This window comes from Podarcis raffonei, chromosome 2 (assembly GCF_027172205.1).
Source record: "Podarcis raffonei isolate rPodRaf1 chromosome 2, rPodRaf1.pri, whole genome shotgun sequence".
Classification (NCBI taxonomy): Eukaryota; Metazoa; Chordata; class Lepidosauria; order Squamata; family Lacertidae; genus Podarcis; species Podarcis raffonei.
In genome coordinates this window covers 97,134,560-97,153,308 of record NC_070603.1, presented here as the reverse complement: position 1 = coordinate 97,153,308, position 18,749 = coordinate 97,134,560, and the positions used below count along the sequence as shown (strand labels likewise).

Genomic DNA, 18,749 nt, shown 5'->3' with positions numbered 1-18,749 from the left:
ATTACTGCAGGAGAAAACTATGATTGGAGAATAGAGTAAATGGGCAAAAGGAGGGCATTTAAATACAACCTGTATATTTCCGTATCTTGTTCATTTAAAACAAAATATATATTTAGGGCTCAAACTAAAGTATGAAATAGGTAAATTAAGTTAAATTAAACTCAAAATGTCCATTCATACTAAAAAAATAATCTTGCAATGAAACTGCTCCTAAATATTTTATAATGACTACTAAAAATGAAATATTTCCCAGTCCTGTTTTTTCAGAAAAAGCTTCATATTCAGATAAGGTTACCTGAAACAAACACTCCCCTTGTACCCTAGATAGCATTCTTTCTCAAACCTTCATCTGCTTCCCTGAATACTCAGAAATATTCTTTTTTAAAACAAATAAATAAATAAAAATAATAAAAATAAAAATAAAAATGGTGGTGGGGGATGAGTGCTCAGACCCCTGGGCCCTCACTTGTGGGGTGCCTCAGGGTTCCGTCCTCTCCCCCATGCTTTTTAACATCTATATGAAGCCACTGGGAGAGATCATCAGGGGGTTTGGACTGGGTGTCCATCAATATGCAGATGATACCCAGCTCTACCTCTCTTTCAAATCAGAACCAGTGAAGGCGGTGAAGGTCCTGTGTGAGTGCCTGGAGGCAGTTGGAGGATGGATGGCGGCTAATGGATTGAGGTTGAATCCTGACAAGACAGAAGTACTGTTTTTGGGGGACAGGGGGCGGGCTGGTGTGGAGGACTCCCTGGTCCTGAATAGGGTAACTGTGCCCCTGAAGGACCAGGTGCGCAGCCTGGGAGTCATTTTGGACTCACAGCTGTCCATGGAGGCGCAGGTCAATTCTGTGTCCAGGGCAGCTGTCTACCAACTCCACCTGGTACGCAGGCTGAGACCCTACCTGCCCGCGGACTGTCTCGCCAGAGTGGTGCATGCTCTGGTTATCTCCCGCTTGGACTACTGCAATGCGCTCTACGTGGGGCTACCTTTGAAGGTGACTCGGAAACTACAACTAATCCAGAATGCGGCAGCTAGACTGGTGACTGGGGGCGGCCGCCGAGACCACATAACACCGGTCTTGAAAGACCTACATTGGCTCCCAGTACGTTTCCGAGCACAATTCAAAGTGCTGGTGTTGACCTTTAAAGCCCTAAACGGCCTCGGCCCAGTATACCTGAAGGAGCGTCTCCACCCCCATCGTTCTGCCCGGATGCTGAGGTCCAGCGCCGAGGGCCTTCTGGCGGTTCCCTCATTGCGAGAAGCAAAGCTACAGGGAACCAGGCAGAGGGCCTTCTCGGTAGTGGCGCCTGCCCTGTGGAACGCCCTCCCATCGGATGTCAAAGCGATAAATAACTACCTGACATTCAGAAGACATCTTAAGGCAGCCCTGTTCAGGGAAGTTTTTAATCTGTGATATTTTAGTGTATTTCTGGTTTTCTATGGAAGCCGCCCAGAGTGGCTGGGGAAACCCAGCCAGATGGGCGGGGTACAAATAATAAATTATTATTATTATTATTATTATAAAAAGCTGGTGAAAAACATCTAAACAAGCAGAGTTTTATGTGTCATATGACACCTAGGCAGGCACCACACTGCCTGACAAAGCAGCAACAGAAACCTTAAGTGCCTTAGTCGGCATTCTTCAGCACATACTATGCCTCCTCTTCTTATGGACAGAGGTAATTCAATCATGCTGCTGCGAACTGATGGTGCCAACCTCAAATGCGCCAAAGAGAAGGGAAGTCACCCAAAGCTTGAACCCTCTTCCACTCTGAGCCATTTATCTTTTTATATTTTGATGGACTCAAAAAGGGGTTTTAAAAAATTGTTCTACTGAACACTAATAAATGATACTGTGCACGTGTATTACAAAATTCATTAGAGGTTAAGGCTGCATTATTATTTTTTCATTTGATAAAATAAAGAATTGGGACAAAGTTTGCTTTCAAATTTTCTCCCAAAGCTGATTTCAAGCCACTGTACTCTAGTAGATCACAAATGGCAAAGTGTCAACATTTATTACATGTGAATTTTAAAATGAAGAATATGCTTTGGAGGCACAATTTAAGGTGCAGCATCTTCCCCCCAGGTTTTCGATTTGACAGACAAGTTTCCATTAAAAGCAAATTGTGCAACTATGTTAGGTTCCAAATTTAACATGTAGGGATATATTACATTCCTTAAAAAAAAACCTACTATCTTGCAATTAGACAGAGATCAGATCACAAAGATCAGGAAATGTCCATTAAAAGCAGATCCAAGTAAGTCACCAACTTTTGCAAAGCAATTCTGCATAGAGTATAACCAGGCAAATTCTGCTGCAGCTCTAAGAAATATCACTGAAACATTTGGCTTGACTACACATAAAAGCCAACAGTGCCAATTTCCTGTTTTTTTCTTTTCTTTAAAAAAATATTTTATTCTATGCTATCTTATTATGAAAAAGCACGTGTACATTTGCATTACCTTAAAGCTTAAACTGTCACTAAGCATGGATCTGAAAGTACTGTCCTTTCTGTATATCCCATTAATAATTTTAGAGTAATACCTCTGTTTAATAGTAAAACCCTTTCCTTCTCAACCCAACTGTTTTGAGGAGAAACTTACTATTGCAAGGAAAGATATTTCAATATTTACATTACATAATTAACCAGTAAAACAGAAACAATGAAAGCCAAGACTAAGTATCCTTGTTTCACAGTAGCCTCGTATTTAGGCCACCAATTTATAGAAACAAGATGACAGCAGACAACCAGTATTTGAAAATTTAATTTTGACTGGGCCCATTTTTATGATGCAGTAATTTTCCACAGATGCAGCTTCAACTTGCACACACAGTATATCAGGGACAGGAAAAGAATTTGGATAAATGTCTTCAGAACATGAGAAGATGCCTGTATGATTGGCATGTTCATTTGTTTACTATTTAATAGCAAATCCAAGGACAAATGATAAAGTGAGTTGGATTTTCACATTCCTCTTCCTAAAAGGACAGGATATTTAGCACATGCCACCAGTCTGCTGTTGAAACACATCAATAGTATCTTCATCTTCCAACTGTGCAGGTGTGTCTGTTTCATTAATTGGTTGTCCATCAAATCTGAATCTAATCTGTCTCATTGACAAACCCTGTCTCTCACAATAGGCCTTCATTAGTTTACTTAGTTGTGGGTGCCGTTTTATTTTAAACTGGACCACTGATCCATTTGGCCAGCTACTTTTAAATTGATATGGTCATCCTCCATTTTTATTCCTTCCTTGGGTTTCTCCTCGGATATGTCATCACATCAGGCAAGGACCTCCTCAAGGAGCAAGTCCGCACCTGCTTGGAGCCCGTCTTCCTGTCCTCTCCTCTCCCACCCGCCGCCAATTTTCTGTTCTAACACAGTATCTAGCACATATCACGTTAATATTCCATTGGTACAAAAACAATGTCTACAACCCACTCCTCGAAGTGTGAAGGCTTGGTTTTGGCTTATTCTAGCACATGCACATAGTGTCAAACCATGGTTTAGTGTTACACGTGAACCAGACCAGATAGTTCTACACAGGGAAGCAAAGAGCACAGCAGCTTTGTTAACCAGTCCTATGTTCTGTTGGAAACTGAAATATTGCAGTCTGTATGGTAGGATGTGAACAAACTGAATTCTACATGCCACAGAAGAAAGTGGCTCGGCGGGCACAGAATATAATAATAATAATAATAATAATAATAATAATAATAATAATAATAATAATAATAAATTTTATTTATATCCCGCCCTCCCCAGCCAAAGTCGGGCTCAGGGCGGCCAACAACAATAAAACAATACAAAAGCACAACACAAACAACACTCTAAAATCATTCATTATAAAATTAATTAAATTCAAGCCACTGGCCACCATTAGGCCAGAGCTCCGCGAAGATTGCCGAGGGAGGGAGTCAGGCTGTGCCCTGGCCAAAGGCCTGGCGGAACAGCTCTGTCTTGCAGGCCCTGCGGAAAGATGTCAAGTCCCGCAGGGCCCTAGTCTCTTGTGACAGAGTGTTCCACCAGGTCGGAGCCACAGCCGAAAAAGCCCTGGCTCTAGTTGAGCAATAAGCAAACAGACACACATATGCTGCCAAGTGCAGTCCATTTCTGGCTTTAAGCTGTTCATTACTCATATATGCCACAGAAACACTTATTCCAGTGCACAGCCTTTAGTATTTAAAATTTGGGGGAGTGCATGCACACACACAAGTGCGCGCATGCACACACACATACACACAATGCGTTATGATTCTCTCTCCCCTTTTTCTATAAGTTGGAAGAAGCCAAGATCATTTTTCGTACATCTCATCCTCCCAAGAAAACTCAGTCTTCTGGTGCTACAGCAAACATATTTCATTTGACAGACATGCACAAATGTACACCAACAACAACAGGACTAAGTCCTCCCTGTCTAAGTAACAGACACTATATATGACAATATCTCAATTCAAAAAAATGTTCTTAAGTATTTTGCATCTATACATGACAGCTTTGTTTTCTTCATGTAAGCAAGGCACAAGATGTGCTTATATGCTTTGCCTTACCAAAAAAATTTCAAATCACTTGACTAGCAAAAACTTTGGCCAGGAAAAACAACAACCAGTCACCTACAAATTAGTGAGCATAGGCAATTAAGTAAAATAGTTAATTCTCTTTTGATTATTAAGCATATCAAGTTCCAAAGAGGAAAAGATCCTTCTCAACATAAACACATACACTTGTCTTCATTACCAGGCCACAAAAGATCATGGCTGGGATCTCAATGGCACAGTGAGAGAGCTTTGTTGAATTAGGGAGGCCTTCTCTAGCCATCTCTTCTAAAAGCAGACCTCGCCCCACATTCCCCAGTTGACAACCCATTTCTGAAACTCAGGGGGACTTTTTGCAACAGCATCTTGTACTGCACAATGAGTGGCAATTAGATGCAGGGGAATCCAAACAAAGGCGGTGGGTGTGTTTGTGTGAGGGACTGCACCTACTTGGCCCTTCCCCTGTGATTGAAAAAAAAGAAGCAGAGAGACCGAGGCAACAGTCCCAATATGTACCTAGATGTCATCCTAAGAAGGAAGATCCACAAAAGGGACAGCAAATGTTAGAACAAGAGGGGTTGTTGTTTCTGTTTTTAAGGTGCTATGTTTGTTGCTCTAGATTTTTAATGAGTTCAGCAGCAGTTTTCAAACACGATACCTTTTGGGCATACAAGTCAGTGTGAAATTTGAAGTAGCTAAATCATGAGGTGTGGAACTGGATCTGGTCGATGGGCCAAATATTCATCTGCACCACCACCCCAACCCAATTTGACATGTGGCTGGGGCTGCCCACCTGCCAATCACTTGACATCACAATCAGATGACCCCTTTTGGACAGCAATTTGCAATCACACCGTCCAGATAAAGAGCCTTCCAAATTGCTTCTCAAGAACCAACAACCAGTTGACAGACAAACAGGATAAAATATATTTCTGAGAAATTGCTTCCCAGGTACCACAAGGAAACAATATACATTAAAACATCTGCAAAATAATGAGATCCTGACAACATAAACTTGTGTGATTGCACAAATACCTGAATACACTCCTGCTACGTTTGTCCATGTGAGCACGAACCTATCCTTGGGTTATGTCATATGTTGTAGGACATACCAATCGTAATCAGCGGAATGCAGGATCACTTATATCCAGGATTACCACCTTCATATATTACATTTTTCTTTAGAAAGCGAGCACCACGACACAAGTCAGAACTGCTCATGTGGACAAAAATGTGTTTGGGGAACCAACTCAAAGACACAACAAAGATTAGTGACTTTAAGTCAGCAAATACTCTTCATGAGTCCAGGGGTATCAGCAGTAACATTTATGCAACACTCAAGAAGTTAACTCTTAGCTTACACACTCAAAAGCAGTTGCTGAACTAATAGAAACAAAGGAAGATGCCTTATACCAAGTGTTTTCTAGCTCAATACAGTGGTACCTCAGGTTACGAACTTAATTCATTCCAGAGGTCCATTCTTAACCTGAGGCGCACTTTCACTAATGGAGCCTCTTGCTGCCGCCGCATGATTTCCGTTCTCATCCGGGGCAAAGTTCTCAACCCAAGGTACTACTTCCAGCTTAGCAGAGTTTGTAATCCGAAGTGTTTGTAACCTGAAGCGTTTGTAACCCGAGGTACCACTGTACTGTCCACCACTGACTGGTGGCAGATCTCCAGAATGTCCCAGCTGGGGATCAAACCTGGGACCTTCTTTATACAAAGCAAATGCTCTACTGCTGAGCTATGGTCCTCCTCCATACGCTATGCCATTTCTCCCCTTGTATGTAGGTGACAGAAGCCATATGCATGGATAAAACAAACACCACAGTAAAGATATACCGCTCTGGGCAGAGATAAGGAGGAATACTAGAAGCACTTACCTCTCTCTTTTAGGAGTGTGGACTGATAGTTGTCCATTTGTTGAGGCATGTGAGTTTATTATTAAGGAGGCCTTAGAGGAGGCTGAGGAGGAGATGCATGTTGTCGACAGGTCCAAACTGCTGTGGTTGTTGCTTGCGACTTCCTCTGCTGTGTGAGAACCCGTCACTTCCTTCCAGAGTTGCTGCAGTTCATTTGGAATCATGCCTGAAACAAAATTGAATAGTGAAATTAATTAACAGCTAATTTAGCCATCTTCAAACAGTAATTAATATCAAAGCTGGAAAACAAAACCTAGTCTGGGAGGTTATTTTTCAAATTCCAAGGACCAAGTAATAAATGCCACATACACACCACTGAATTGGAGCATAGTAACGCTGCCTGCCAAGTCAACGTTTCCCACAAACTGCATGTCCCTGCGGTCGATTAGTTAGGCTTCACTGTTATGGTAAACTGGAAGGTGGGCAACACGGAGGTCCCATTGCAGTCAAAAGCCAAAAGATAGTTTTTAAAGGCTATTTCTAGTCCTCACTGAAGACGTGAATACAGGAATATGAAAGGCTCAGACATAAGGAAAGAAAATCATGGCATTTCCCTTATTTTATTTTTTTATCACTTCATGATGAACTTTTACATTTAAATAATGCAATAATTTTAAGCCCAATGAGTCCACCAACCTGGGCTGGCTGCATGTTTTAGAGAGCCTTGCGCAAAGTGCTCTCTGGTGGATCCTTCTGTACATTGATGGGTTAAAGGTAAAGGGACCCCTGACCATTAGGTCCAGTCGCGGACGACTCTGGGGTTGCGGCGCTCATCTCGCTTTACTGGCCAAGGGAGCAGCGTACAGCTTCCGGGTCATGTGGCCAGCATGACTAAGCCGCTTCTGGTGCAACAGAACACTGAAACCAGAGCAGCACATGGAAATGCAGTTTACCTTCCCGTCAGAGCAGTACCTATTTATCTACTTGCACTGGAATGCTTTCGAACTGCTAGGTTGGCAGGAGCTGGGACCGAGCAATCGGAGCTCACCAACCTTCTGATCAGCTAGCCCAAGAGGCTCAGTGGTTTAGTCCCTAAGATATGCTACTTTAAAAAGCACAAAAAACAGTTAACACTTCTGTTGAGGCAACTACTTCAGCGGTAACCTAAATGGTCACTGCTAAGATATGCTACTTAGCAGTGACCATTTAGGTTAATGGCTGAAGTTGTCTCAACAGAAGTGTTAACTGTTTTTAAAAACACACACAATACAACAGCAGCAGCAACATTTTTGTATGTGTGAATACAACAGATTTAGGAGAATTGCTGGCGTGAGAGCAGAACAAGTTACATTCTGAATAGTGTGCTGCTAGAACAGAGATGGCATTTTTGTGTGCAATTAAACTAGGACTCTCGATACAGAGAGATTTGTGCTTCCTCATGTGGCATGCTCTCTTAAGATCTACCAGACAACAGGTGGCAGTGCTACGGCTGGGGGCGGGGGGGGGGCTGGGGGCAGGGATTTACAGCCTGCAACCATCCAAAAATGCATTATGGGAAAGAACAGTCAAGCCACCTAGCTATTTTGTCTATCAATTGTGAACTTGCAAACCAAATTGGCTTTGGGGAGATAATTCATGATTTTTAGCAAGGAAATGGACCAGGAAAAAATAAACATTTGAAGTGAACTGGTGAATTTATACATGGTTTGCAGTCATACACTCATTTCAGAAATATTATTTAATGAGAATGTATATATGGGATGATATTGGTTTATGTATGTGAAGGGACCCTATTGTAAGTTTGTACTGGGTCCAAAAGAATACACTTCAGCCCTGTGACAAGCTCAATCACTGTCAGCTTTAACATGGCACAGCTTCTTGAATATCCTTACAGACTCATTACTTGTCACCTATGATTTTAGGCCTTAATGCACAAACAACCTTTCATGCTTTACGTCAAGCTATTTGGGGCACAGGACAAACAATTAACTCAACATATACAATTCCTGGGGGAATATATATTGACAGAGTGGAAACTAGTTAAAACAGAACCTTTTCTTATTGATAGGCCCATTCTCTTAATCACAATGGGAAGTAAAGTTCCAAGTGAGGTTTTCCTTGCAAGATTTATATTGCAAAACAATTATTCGTTGCTTTCTGAAGGAGAGTCTAAATAAATGGTGCTTCATTTTCTAAGAGACTTGGCGACAGACGCATTTTAACCTCTCTTCAGAAGCAAGGAAGGTCTTCAAAATAAATTTATTCATCTGTGTTATTATGACAACATGAACCACAATGGTACTAATTTTGTGCTTAAGTTGTAAATGATGACAAATAGCTTTGTTATTAAATACAGTTTTTATTAATCACTTTTAGACATAAATTATGAATTCACATTGTCTTCATGAAATGCTTTTCGAATTTTAACAGTCAAATTGATTATACCATGATTATTTCATTAACACACCTATCTTTCTCATTAATTTTGGTTTCTAGCACTGCTCAGTTAATTGATGGATGTGTCTAGCTTAAAAAACCCTGCAAGTTTCTATATAAGTAACACTATTATTATTACTGTCATTTCTTGATCAGTGCTAATGAGCCATTGGAAGTGAAATAAAAACATACTTTTTTAAAAAGAAGAAGAAATACTGTTTAACAAGGTAAGTTCAAAATGGTGTATGCCACCAACTTCATATTTTGAAGAAATTACAGTTTAATATGACATCCCATAAAGGTTATGCATGCCAAAATCTGAGAGTAGTTTGTTCTACTGTTGTAGACTGGCATGGGCATATGGGACAAGCTGGAGTTTTAAGTTTTGAAAGCATGTAGAATCAGTCATGTTTTCAAAAATAAAATTAATTGATTTCTTTTGAAGAACTTGGAAGTCGAGGTGTCAATGGATGCAACTGCTTTGTTTCAACCTACGGTACTCTGTTATCCTTGCTTTTTTTCAAGGGTGGGGAGGAGAATCTGCCATTTTTTAAATATACATCCATGTCTGAAACAGACATGTCTCTTACCAAACCTAAGGCATTAAAGGCAGTATACAATATATTCATTTGAAACACATAATAAAAAATGCCAAGGTCTAAATTTAATTTATTTTTGTCATTTGGAATACAATGGCTAGATAATCATCTCAACGTGATCAGCCAAACATCTTTACTTTGCTAAACTGTTAAAGATTTTAATTATGCTAGCTTTGGAGAGCACTGGTCTAATGAGGCGATAGACTCCAGAGAATCTAAGTGGTTAAGAACTGTGAAATGAGTCTGATAGGATTTTTTTTATATTCACCGTGGATCGTTTGCATATCAAAGAGGAGTAAATTATTGCACGACAGACCAATAACCTTCCCCGCCTTTCTGAGAGTAGCATTAACGAAAACATTTGGTCTTTGCTAGTGGGCCGCCTAAAAATATATATGCAAAAATGCTTTTTAAGTGTTTGCAATTAGTACATATTCTAAAATACACTTAGGTTTTAAGTGATCAGATAGTCTAAAGATGCATCTATTGCTATAAAGTCATTCCTTCTCCTTTCATAAAAATCAAATGCCAATTATATTTTGATGGATTTTGTCCCATATGAGCATTTAGTTATTAGACATATTCAATTATTGCTTGTCCCTTGAAATTAAACCTCTGAGGCAATTTAAACAAAGAGAAAGGTCACGACACAATCCTGTGTCCTGTTTAGCTGCAACTGGGCTATTATTTTCAAACACCTTGCAAAGTGACAGTGTGGGATGTATTTTTAGCTAACACGCTTGACAGGACTGTCTCCACACTAACAATTACCTGTGAATATGACTGACCCTTTCACCACTGTTTACTCAGTTGAAACAATAGTGAATGGACTTGTCTGTTGATGGGAACATATTGATAATAGAACACACGAGTCAACATCATTTTTATTTTGGAGGGATACACCGATATGAGAAAAAGACATTTGCTGTTATCATTACTGTTACCATTAGCTATTATAAAATCTTCGTATACATAACTCTAGATTTTCAAAGTGAGATGATGCTGTGTGTTTCTGCTTGATTGTCGTTGATTTATATGACAAAAAAAAACCTGAATACCACAGAAAGTCTCTCGATACATCAAGGGCAAAGGGGGCAATTAGCAAGCTGCAACATCTACAGCAGGATTTGTCCACTATATAACAGATGGGCAATTCATAACATTAATGAGAACTGTCTTTGTACAACAAAATCTAAACAAATTCCACAATTTTGATATAAAAGGCAAAGAAAGTATCTGTAACTGCAGTTGGAGGTAGTCACGGGCATAAGGACTGCAGATCAGATTGAATTATGCAACAGAATCTAATTATGATGTCACAGAGATCCAAGTGACATAATTGTCCCCCAAACCAGGACAATGCTATTATGAACTCTTCAACAAGTAATAGTTTTCTTTTTTAGCACAAACTCCATGGATAATTTTATCTGACAGTTGAGAAATGTTGCAGAAAGTTAGTTATTGCTAAATCAAACCTAAGCGGTGATTAAATATAGTGGCCTCTGCTACTAGCAGAACCTAAGAGTGGGAATGATACAATCACTTTGAACCTAATGACACTTGAATATTGTAATATCAGAGAGAATTCACATTTTTTTAGCTTCTAACATTGTGCTCATGGTTATTAGCATTCTAATTTATGTTCTAATCTGGCAGGTACAAATTGAGAGCACAGGCATGTATCTATCTTCAAAGCACATCAAATAGATAAAATAAGGTAAAAGGTAAATGACCCCTGGACAGTTAGGTCCAGTCAAAGGTGACTATGGGGTGCAGCGCTCATCTCGCTTCAGGCCAAGGGAGCCGATGTTTGTCCACAGGCAGCTTTCTGGGTCATGTGGCCAGCAGGACTAAATCACTTTTGGCGCAACGGAACACTGTGACAGAAGCCAGAGCACACAGAAATGCCATTTATCTTTCCGCCACAGCGGTACCTATTTATCTACTTGCCCTGGTGTGCTTTCAAACTGCTAGGTTGGCAGGAGCTGGGACAGAGCAACGGGAGCTCACTCCATCGTGGGGATTTGAACTGCCGACTTTCTGAATCCTAAATATGTTTCCTTGAAAGTGAGGTCCACTGAGATTAGCATCAGAGTACCTTCTATTTTGGTATTGTGTAGTTCTGGCGTTCTAGGTTCGGTTGTTTAGGATGCTTCTTAAATAAAGTTTGCTTTACAGCTGATGCTGAGTACAGACTAGATTATTGATGCATTTGAATGTAAGGGCAGGAGTGATTACACAAATGTTTCAATGTTATATATGCTGTTTTATTGCAAGGCAGTGGATTGTAATTGATTAAAACTTTTTAAATGTTTTGCTTCAGAGCTCTTTGAAACAAGCAAGAAATGCTGCATCATTTGTGGTTGTTTCTGTCATATTTACCAATATAATTTCACCTCTAAAATGCAGAAATGGATTGAATGGCTTGTATCAACAAATGTACTTCCATCTAGTAAAAGATTCTTTATGTACTTTAAAACAGTTGCCATTTACAAAAAGGGTGTCTATACTTTAAGTGTTCATTGCCAATTATTATTACAGACTGGAGCTTTCACACTCTTCTTCGTTGCATTTTTTTTTCCGTGGGAGAAGTATCTTCTTCATTATAGAAGAAAATGCAGGCAAAGGCTTAAAAAATGTATGTTGTGGGGACAGCTGACAGATTACTGTTCGTGGAACTCGATTTTCCAACCCTAGGTACTCACTGGCTCAAAGACAACTTGAGTTGCTCAACCTCTTTTTGTCCTTGTACCTCCATACCCAGGTGACCATGTTCAAGCAAGCAGAAAGTTGATTTAAACCTCGTAACGACATCAGTTTTTAGCCATCAGATCTCTCCAATAAAGGAAAGGAATGTGTTGCATTCTGACCTGTCTGAATTCTCAAGTTACCTTTCCCCCTGTCTTTTCCACAACACAACAGCACCCCAGAATCATAATAGTGTGAAAGGGGGGAGGGGAATAATAACGTAACTGAAATTAGCCACCAACACAAGCCTTTGTTTTGTGTTTGCTTGATCTCCAGTGCTCACCCCCTTTTAAATATGCTTCCTCCTAATGTGATAGGAATTAATAGTTATAGTACACTGTGAAGCCTATCAATCAATGCCACCGACTGCTGAATTACCTACTGGTGTCTCTGATGTGTTGCTGCGCAGATTACACTTCATGCATCACCACATTCATTTCTTTCACATTACACATGACCGTGTCTTGTCACTGCCCAATTGCCCTCTTTTGGACAGCTTAACTGATGTACTATATACAGTGAGGATCACCAAGCAAACTTAACAGTATAGAAACTGTGAGAAAAAATTTGGAAGGCTGAAGCCAGAGTCCAGTGGGTGGGTATGCAAGAACAGCTTGTGATGTTTCTTACCAATAAATCTGGAGGTATAATTAACTTGTGCTGTAATTTTTTTACATGTACAAAACCAGCAATAGTCTGCATGCCTTCTCCTGCTTTTCCCCCCTAGGGTTTTTACTTTATTTTTTCTTACTCATCCATATTGTCCATAATGTGCCAAGTAAATTTCCCAGTAGTCTCAACCTCTCTCAGGAACAGCGGGAGTTTGGAGCACATAACCAACACCAACACTTCGATAAAAACCACTAAGTATTTGAGCCTGTTCAGTCATTACCTGGCATGTTGGATTCTATCAGGAATGAAATCAAAAGCATGCGCCCTCCACTGACCTCAGTGCAGGAAAAAGGTAACAAGTGCATTGAGAGATCACATGTTCAGATAAATGCAAGATACTGTGATTCAGTTAATTAATTTTCTCCAGAGGAGAAACAGAAAAAATAACATATGAGCAAGAAGGTTGCTCTCAAATCTTTTCTGCTATGTGCCAAGAAACAACTGAACAGGTATTTTGGGCAGTAAAGGTGAATTTAGGATTGGGGTGGGGGAAGGAGGAAAAAAGTCTATCACTTGTACAGTGGTACCTCGGATTAAAAACACCTTGGGTTACAAACACCTTGGGTTACAAACACTTCGGGTTACAGACTCTGCTAACCCGGAAGCAGTACCTCGGGTTAAGAACTTTACCTCAGGATGAGATCAGAAATCGCGCGGCGGTGGCAGAGGGAGGCCCTTTAGCTAATGTGGTAGCTCAGGTTAAGAATGGTTTCAGGTTAAGAACAGACCTCCGGAACGAATTAAGTTTGTAACCAGAGATACCACTGTACTCAATTACGGAGGTGGGGGAGTCACAGCAATACTTTTTCTGATAGCCCACATAGCTACTGTTTTCAAAAGATTGCAGGAGGCATGTTTTGGCTAAATTCAATGGGTGTCAGGAGATGGATTTCATTAAGGTCCCCCTGATATTTCTCCCTGCAATTTGAGTGCTGTCTATATGTGAATGTAGAAAGTGCGGTGATATGCTGTGAAAAGTGTCAGTTCCTGATTTCTGCCCATTACATTGCTGTAAGATGCACACACAGCCTCACAGCAACATGCTATGTTCAAGACATCCAAACAATATGAAGTAGAGATATTACATTTTATTTCCAATTTTCTTCTTCTTTAAGAGCGTAAAAGCTTTCAAGTTACACAGAACTCTTCATCTGCGTAACTTTTAAGTTTTCTTATATGCTTTTAAGGTTGCATATTCTTACAAAGCTAATTGGGCTGGAAAGCATCAGTTCAACTATTCCCCGGTATCAACCATCACTTACCTGCTGCACAAAATAAAGCTGTTATAACACAGACTTGATAATTCATAAGGCCTGAAATTCAGTTTTGGAGGTTTCATTAGGATAAGGAAACTAAACCTAATTCTCCAAGAGGTAGATCCATCCATTAAGTAGAAAAACGCAAGACACTCAGAAGTGCTTTCCCAGTATTATATATTTCTCTAACGCTGGATAGATTTGTCAGATTAGTGTGAAGCCTGTGAAAGCTTCATTTCACAAGGCAGCAGTCCTCAACACGCCACACATACCTTGAGCAAGTGGCTGCAATGGCAAGGTAGGCTGGCCAGGCTGAATCGTCAGCAGACCCTGGCGCTGCAAAGACAGGAGGTGCTGTTGCTGCAGTTGTTGCATCTGCAAAAGCTGCTGCTGAAAGGCCAACTGCTGTGAAGTCACCTGTTGCTGCTGGGGCTGTGAAACAAAAGAACAAGAAGAAAAGAAATTATGGGTGGAATCCAACATAGTGCCAAGTGAACGTTTCGTCAGTAACGACGGCTGGAAACAATTTTGTATGGGGAGAGAATCCCATAACCAGAGCACCACCACCAAAAAGGCCCTGTAGCAGAACATATACCGTATTTTTTGCTGTATAAGACTCACTTTTTCCCTTCTAAAAAGTAAGGGGAAATGTGTGTGCGTCAAGGCGCGAGATAGGTGTTGGGGGAAAATAATCTGTGCAAGTTAAGTTCAACATTGAGATTTGCAGAAAACTCCATCCCAAAATGCAGCTGCAGCTAACAAATTTTTGCAGCCCCAGCCATTATCCCTCACCCTGATAGTATATTTCAATATAACCCACTCATAAAGACATTAACGAAAGTTTGCTTTGCAAATTGGGTGGGGTGGGGATGACAAGCATTTGTGTCTGGGTGTGGAGTAGAAGAACTGTGGATTTAGCATTGGCGCTGAAAACACATCAGAAGCTGAGCATGTGCACACAGACACCTTGTTCCTTAATGCTAAGCATTGTCTTCCCTATGACAGGAAAGCGGGAGGCAGGGGGGGTTGGGAGAGGCTGCAGTTTCCTAGCCAAAGGCACTCTGCTCCCTCAATTTTCTCTGTGAAGCCCCCTTTTGTTGTTTTAATGTATTTTTAATATTTTGTTGGAAGCCGCCCAGAGTGGCTGGGGAAACCCAGCCAGATTGGCAGGGTATAAATAATAGATATTATTATTATTATTATTATTATTATTATTATTATTATCATCACCATCATCTTTCCCCTTAGATTAAAATGTCTGGACAATCTTTATTGCTGGCCATAGAGAAGATTTCAAAAAGGCCTGCACCCATCCTGTCCACTATTCTGTTAAAAAAAAATTATCCAGCTTGCTAAATTTTCAACACAAGATGTAACCCGGCTTCTATCAAACAAACCATAGTTGGTGTTAACCACAGTTTGTCAGTTTGGGTGCCTCAACAGGCTGTGGTTAAGTACAAATGGAAGCGAAAGCTTCTAAGCTCTTCCTTGCGTCGGGTGGGGTGGCTCAATCTTGTCATGCTGAAGTTATGGTTTAGTTTGATGTCTGAAGAGTATTAAAGAGAAAGAGTAAACAATTCCTCTGGGCACACCCCATAGAGTTCTTTGAATTCTGTCCAAAGTCTGACTGTATGACTTATAGATCATTCACGCAAAATCTGTATGGATTTTATCCTGACAAATAAATGCAACGATGCACATGTTAAAATAAAAATAAAGTCGGTGTGATTGACACCCTACTTCTTCCAGCTTTGTGCCATGTATGTATGTCATGCGTGGCTTGGGAAGGTTCTTCACTGCTAAAGCAGACTGCACAGGAATGTCTGGTGTTATGTTTAAATTGGACAGGATTCTTCTATGCTGGGGGTGAATGCAACAATGGAATTGTATTCTCATATCTTTTTACAAGATACAGTCGGTAGCTCACAACCTTGTTGACAGTGAAGTTCTTGTGAACTTTGGCGCTGAAAAGTCAAAGCGCAAAAAGCAGCATTACGCCAACATATCATATACACTTAATTTTAATGAAAAATAACCCCACGCTATGCTCTATTTACTTATTAAAGAATTGTCTCAGCTATTAAGGCTCCAATTGGCTAATTTATTGCATTTTGCATAGTAGCTCTCTCTGTCATGCAATCAATCTCTCTCTCCTGTGTTATTCCACTTAATTATTTTTTTTAACTTCAATGCTTGGGGAGGAGGAGAATTATTCACCCTCAGAAGAAGACTAAGTTGCTATATTCCACTGGGATCTGAACCCTGAACCTCTGAGGTGTAAAAGAACATGTTGCTTTTTCACTGCTGCACCCAGAGAAGCTTTTAACTACTCTGTTTATCACTTCTGACATAAATAAATGAGAAAAAAATCAGACCTTTGAAGAAGAAAAACTTCATCTAATATTGTTAATTAGCCATGACAAACGATGAAATAACATTGTAAATCTTTCATAGAAACAGCCACTAGATTTTAATTACACACATTCATAATTTAGCAAACAACATCTTATTTGAATGTGTTTAATATGTACAGTACTCAAGGCTTCAGAGTCCTTAATTTTGTTTCACTTAAGGAAGCCTTTAGGTTCTGCTCATCTTGTATTTTATTTGCTTTGTTCTTCTCAAACCATAGAAAATGCCTTTGCAGTTTTGATAAATATCTTTTTATTTATTGTACAATGACACGAGGAAAACTTTGGTTCCGTAAAATATCAATGCATCGTGCCAATGTTTAGCTATTCCTTAAGCCAGCCAAAAAAAAAAAAAAGTTAATGTAGATTTCCTCAGTAATTATCTGAGTGATAGAAAGATAATACAGCACACTAGAACAATAAATAGAAGGAAATTATCTAATATCCCTAATCTGTTAGGAATCATATCAAGGTGGAGGTCTGCAGAGCTTTTGTAGCTAACATTTGCAGAAAGAAAGTTAACCCTTGACAGAGAGAAACATATATAATCCATATGACAGCAGAACTGAGGGAGAAGGGGAAGGGGAAGGAAGGGTGTGTGTGTGAAAACACGCATGGCATTTGAAATAACTGCATTTGCCTTTAAGAGGTCTATCTGTGCACTTTGATTTTAAAACACCTCCCCTTAAAAACAAGCCATTGGCATAAATAGCTAAAAATTAGTTATAAGAACCATTTAGAAAGTATTAAAAAATGTGAGACAGTGATTTTTTGTGATTCTTTTTTTGCATCTGATTCATTTGAACTCCCCCCCCCTTCTCCTTTATATACCTAGCCGAAATGAATTAACATTACTCGAGAAACTAACTGTATTCCTAGGATTCCAAAGGAAAAATAAATGGACAGGAGCGAAGGTGAGTGGAGCTAGAAGCCCTCCCTGCTCAACATATACATTAATTCTATTAGGCGAAGGGAAAATAAAATTTGATTGAGAACCAGGTCACAAGTATGTTGGTCAACCAGAGGGCTGACTGTCCCACAACACGTTGTCAAACCTAGACTAAGGGGCAAATGGCACAAATCTAGATTAGTGGTGGAAACCACAAGTATGTAATGGGATAGAATCCTACAAGTTCAGTCCTTGGTGGTAGATAAACTGCATTATTTTATTATGTTTGCAGTCTCCATGTAAGAAGCGTACCACAGATCAACCCTGAGTTGAAGCTGAAAATGCAAATAATCTGGCTGACTGGCTGGAAGGAAGCGGGAGTGCGGCAGGGAGTGGGGGACAAAGGCACTTGAGTGTAAGAATGAGCACACTTGAACATCTCCCACCGCCCTTGAACATCTGCAGATGGTTTAAAGCAGGCATCCCCAACTCGGCCCTCCAGATGTTTTGGGACTACAACTCCCATCATCCCTAACAGGACCGGTGGTCAGGGATGGTGGGAATTGTAGTCCCAAAACATCTGGAGGGCCGAGTTTGGGGCTGCCTGGTTTAAAGAAAGGCAGAATGAAGTTTCTGTGGACCATGGAGGAGCTGGGTGTGGAGAAAGGGAAATATAGTGGTACCTCTGGATACGCACACCTCTGGTTGCGAATCCTTCAAGATGCAAACGCAGCAAACCCGGAAGTATTTTTCCGGGTTTCGACACGCTGTCATGCACAGAAGTGCTCTATGTGCCACGCACATGTGCAGAAATGCTCTACCGTGCCATGTGCATGCGCAGAAGTGGCACCACCAATTGTGAATTCCTCAGGATCTGACCGGAGCTCCGAAACAGATCCCGTGCGCAACCGGAGGTACCACTGTACCATCACCTTGCAGATTTCCCTGCTCCTCTCAGAATCTATCGTATTATTCTGTGTATAAAACTAGGTTTTTTCCCTTTAAAATAATGTCAAAAGTTATGGGGCGTCTTATACACGGGGCCATCTTCCCACATTTTCTTAAACCTGAGTCCCCAAAAATAGGGGACGTCTTATACATGGGGGTGTCTTATAGATGTAAAAATACGGTATGTCCTTGCCCTGATGTTTCTGCTAATAACCTAGAAACACCCCTTGCTTGCTGGACCCGGGAATGGGGAACCTGTGGCCCTCTGGATGCTGTTCGACCGCAACTCCTGTCACCACTGATCACTGGCAGTGCTGGCTGAGGCTGATGGAACTTGGAAGTTCAAAGTTGTATGGAGTACCTTAGGTTGCCTTGCCCTGATAT

General features: G+C 40.5%; 1 protein-coding gene and 1 pseudogene across 24 annotated transcripts in view; both read right to left on the bottom strand.

Annotated features, from left to right (window-relative positions):
- FOXP1 (forkhead box P1) overlaps positions 1-18,749 on the bottom strand; it is a 536,656-nt gene that overhangs the window by 89,555 nt on the left and 428,352 nt on the right. For all 24 annotated transcript variants that reach the window (XM_053378208.1, XM_053378193.1, XM_053378192.1 and 21 more), the window contains 2 exons: positions 14,390-14,549; positions 6,428-6,632 (listed from right to left, as the gene is read on the bottom strand). In XM_053378208.1, the coding sequence (XP_053234183.1) occupies positions 6,428-6,632; positions 14,390-14,549 (365 nt within the window). The remainder of the gene's footprint in view (positions 1-6,427; positions 6,633-14,389; positions 14,550-18,749) is intronic.
- LOC128409623 (small ubiquitin-related modifier 3-like) lies at positions 2,767-3,291 on the bottom strand (annotated as a pseudogene).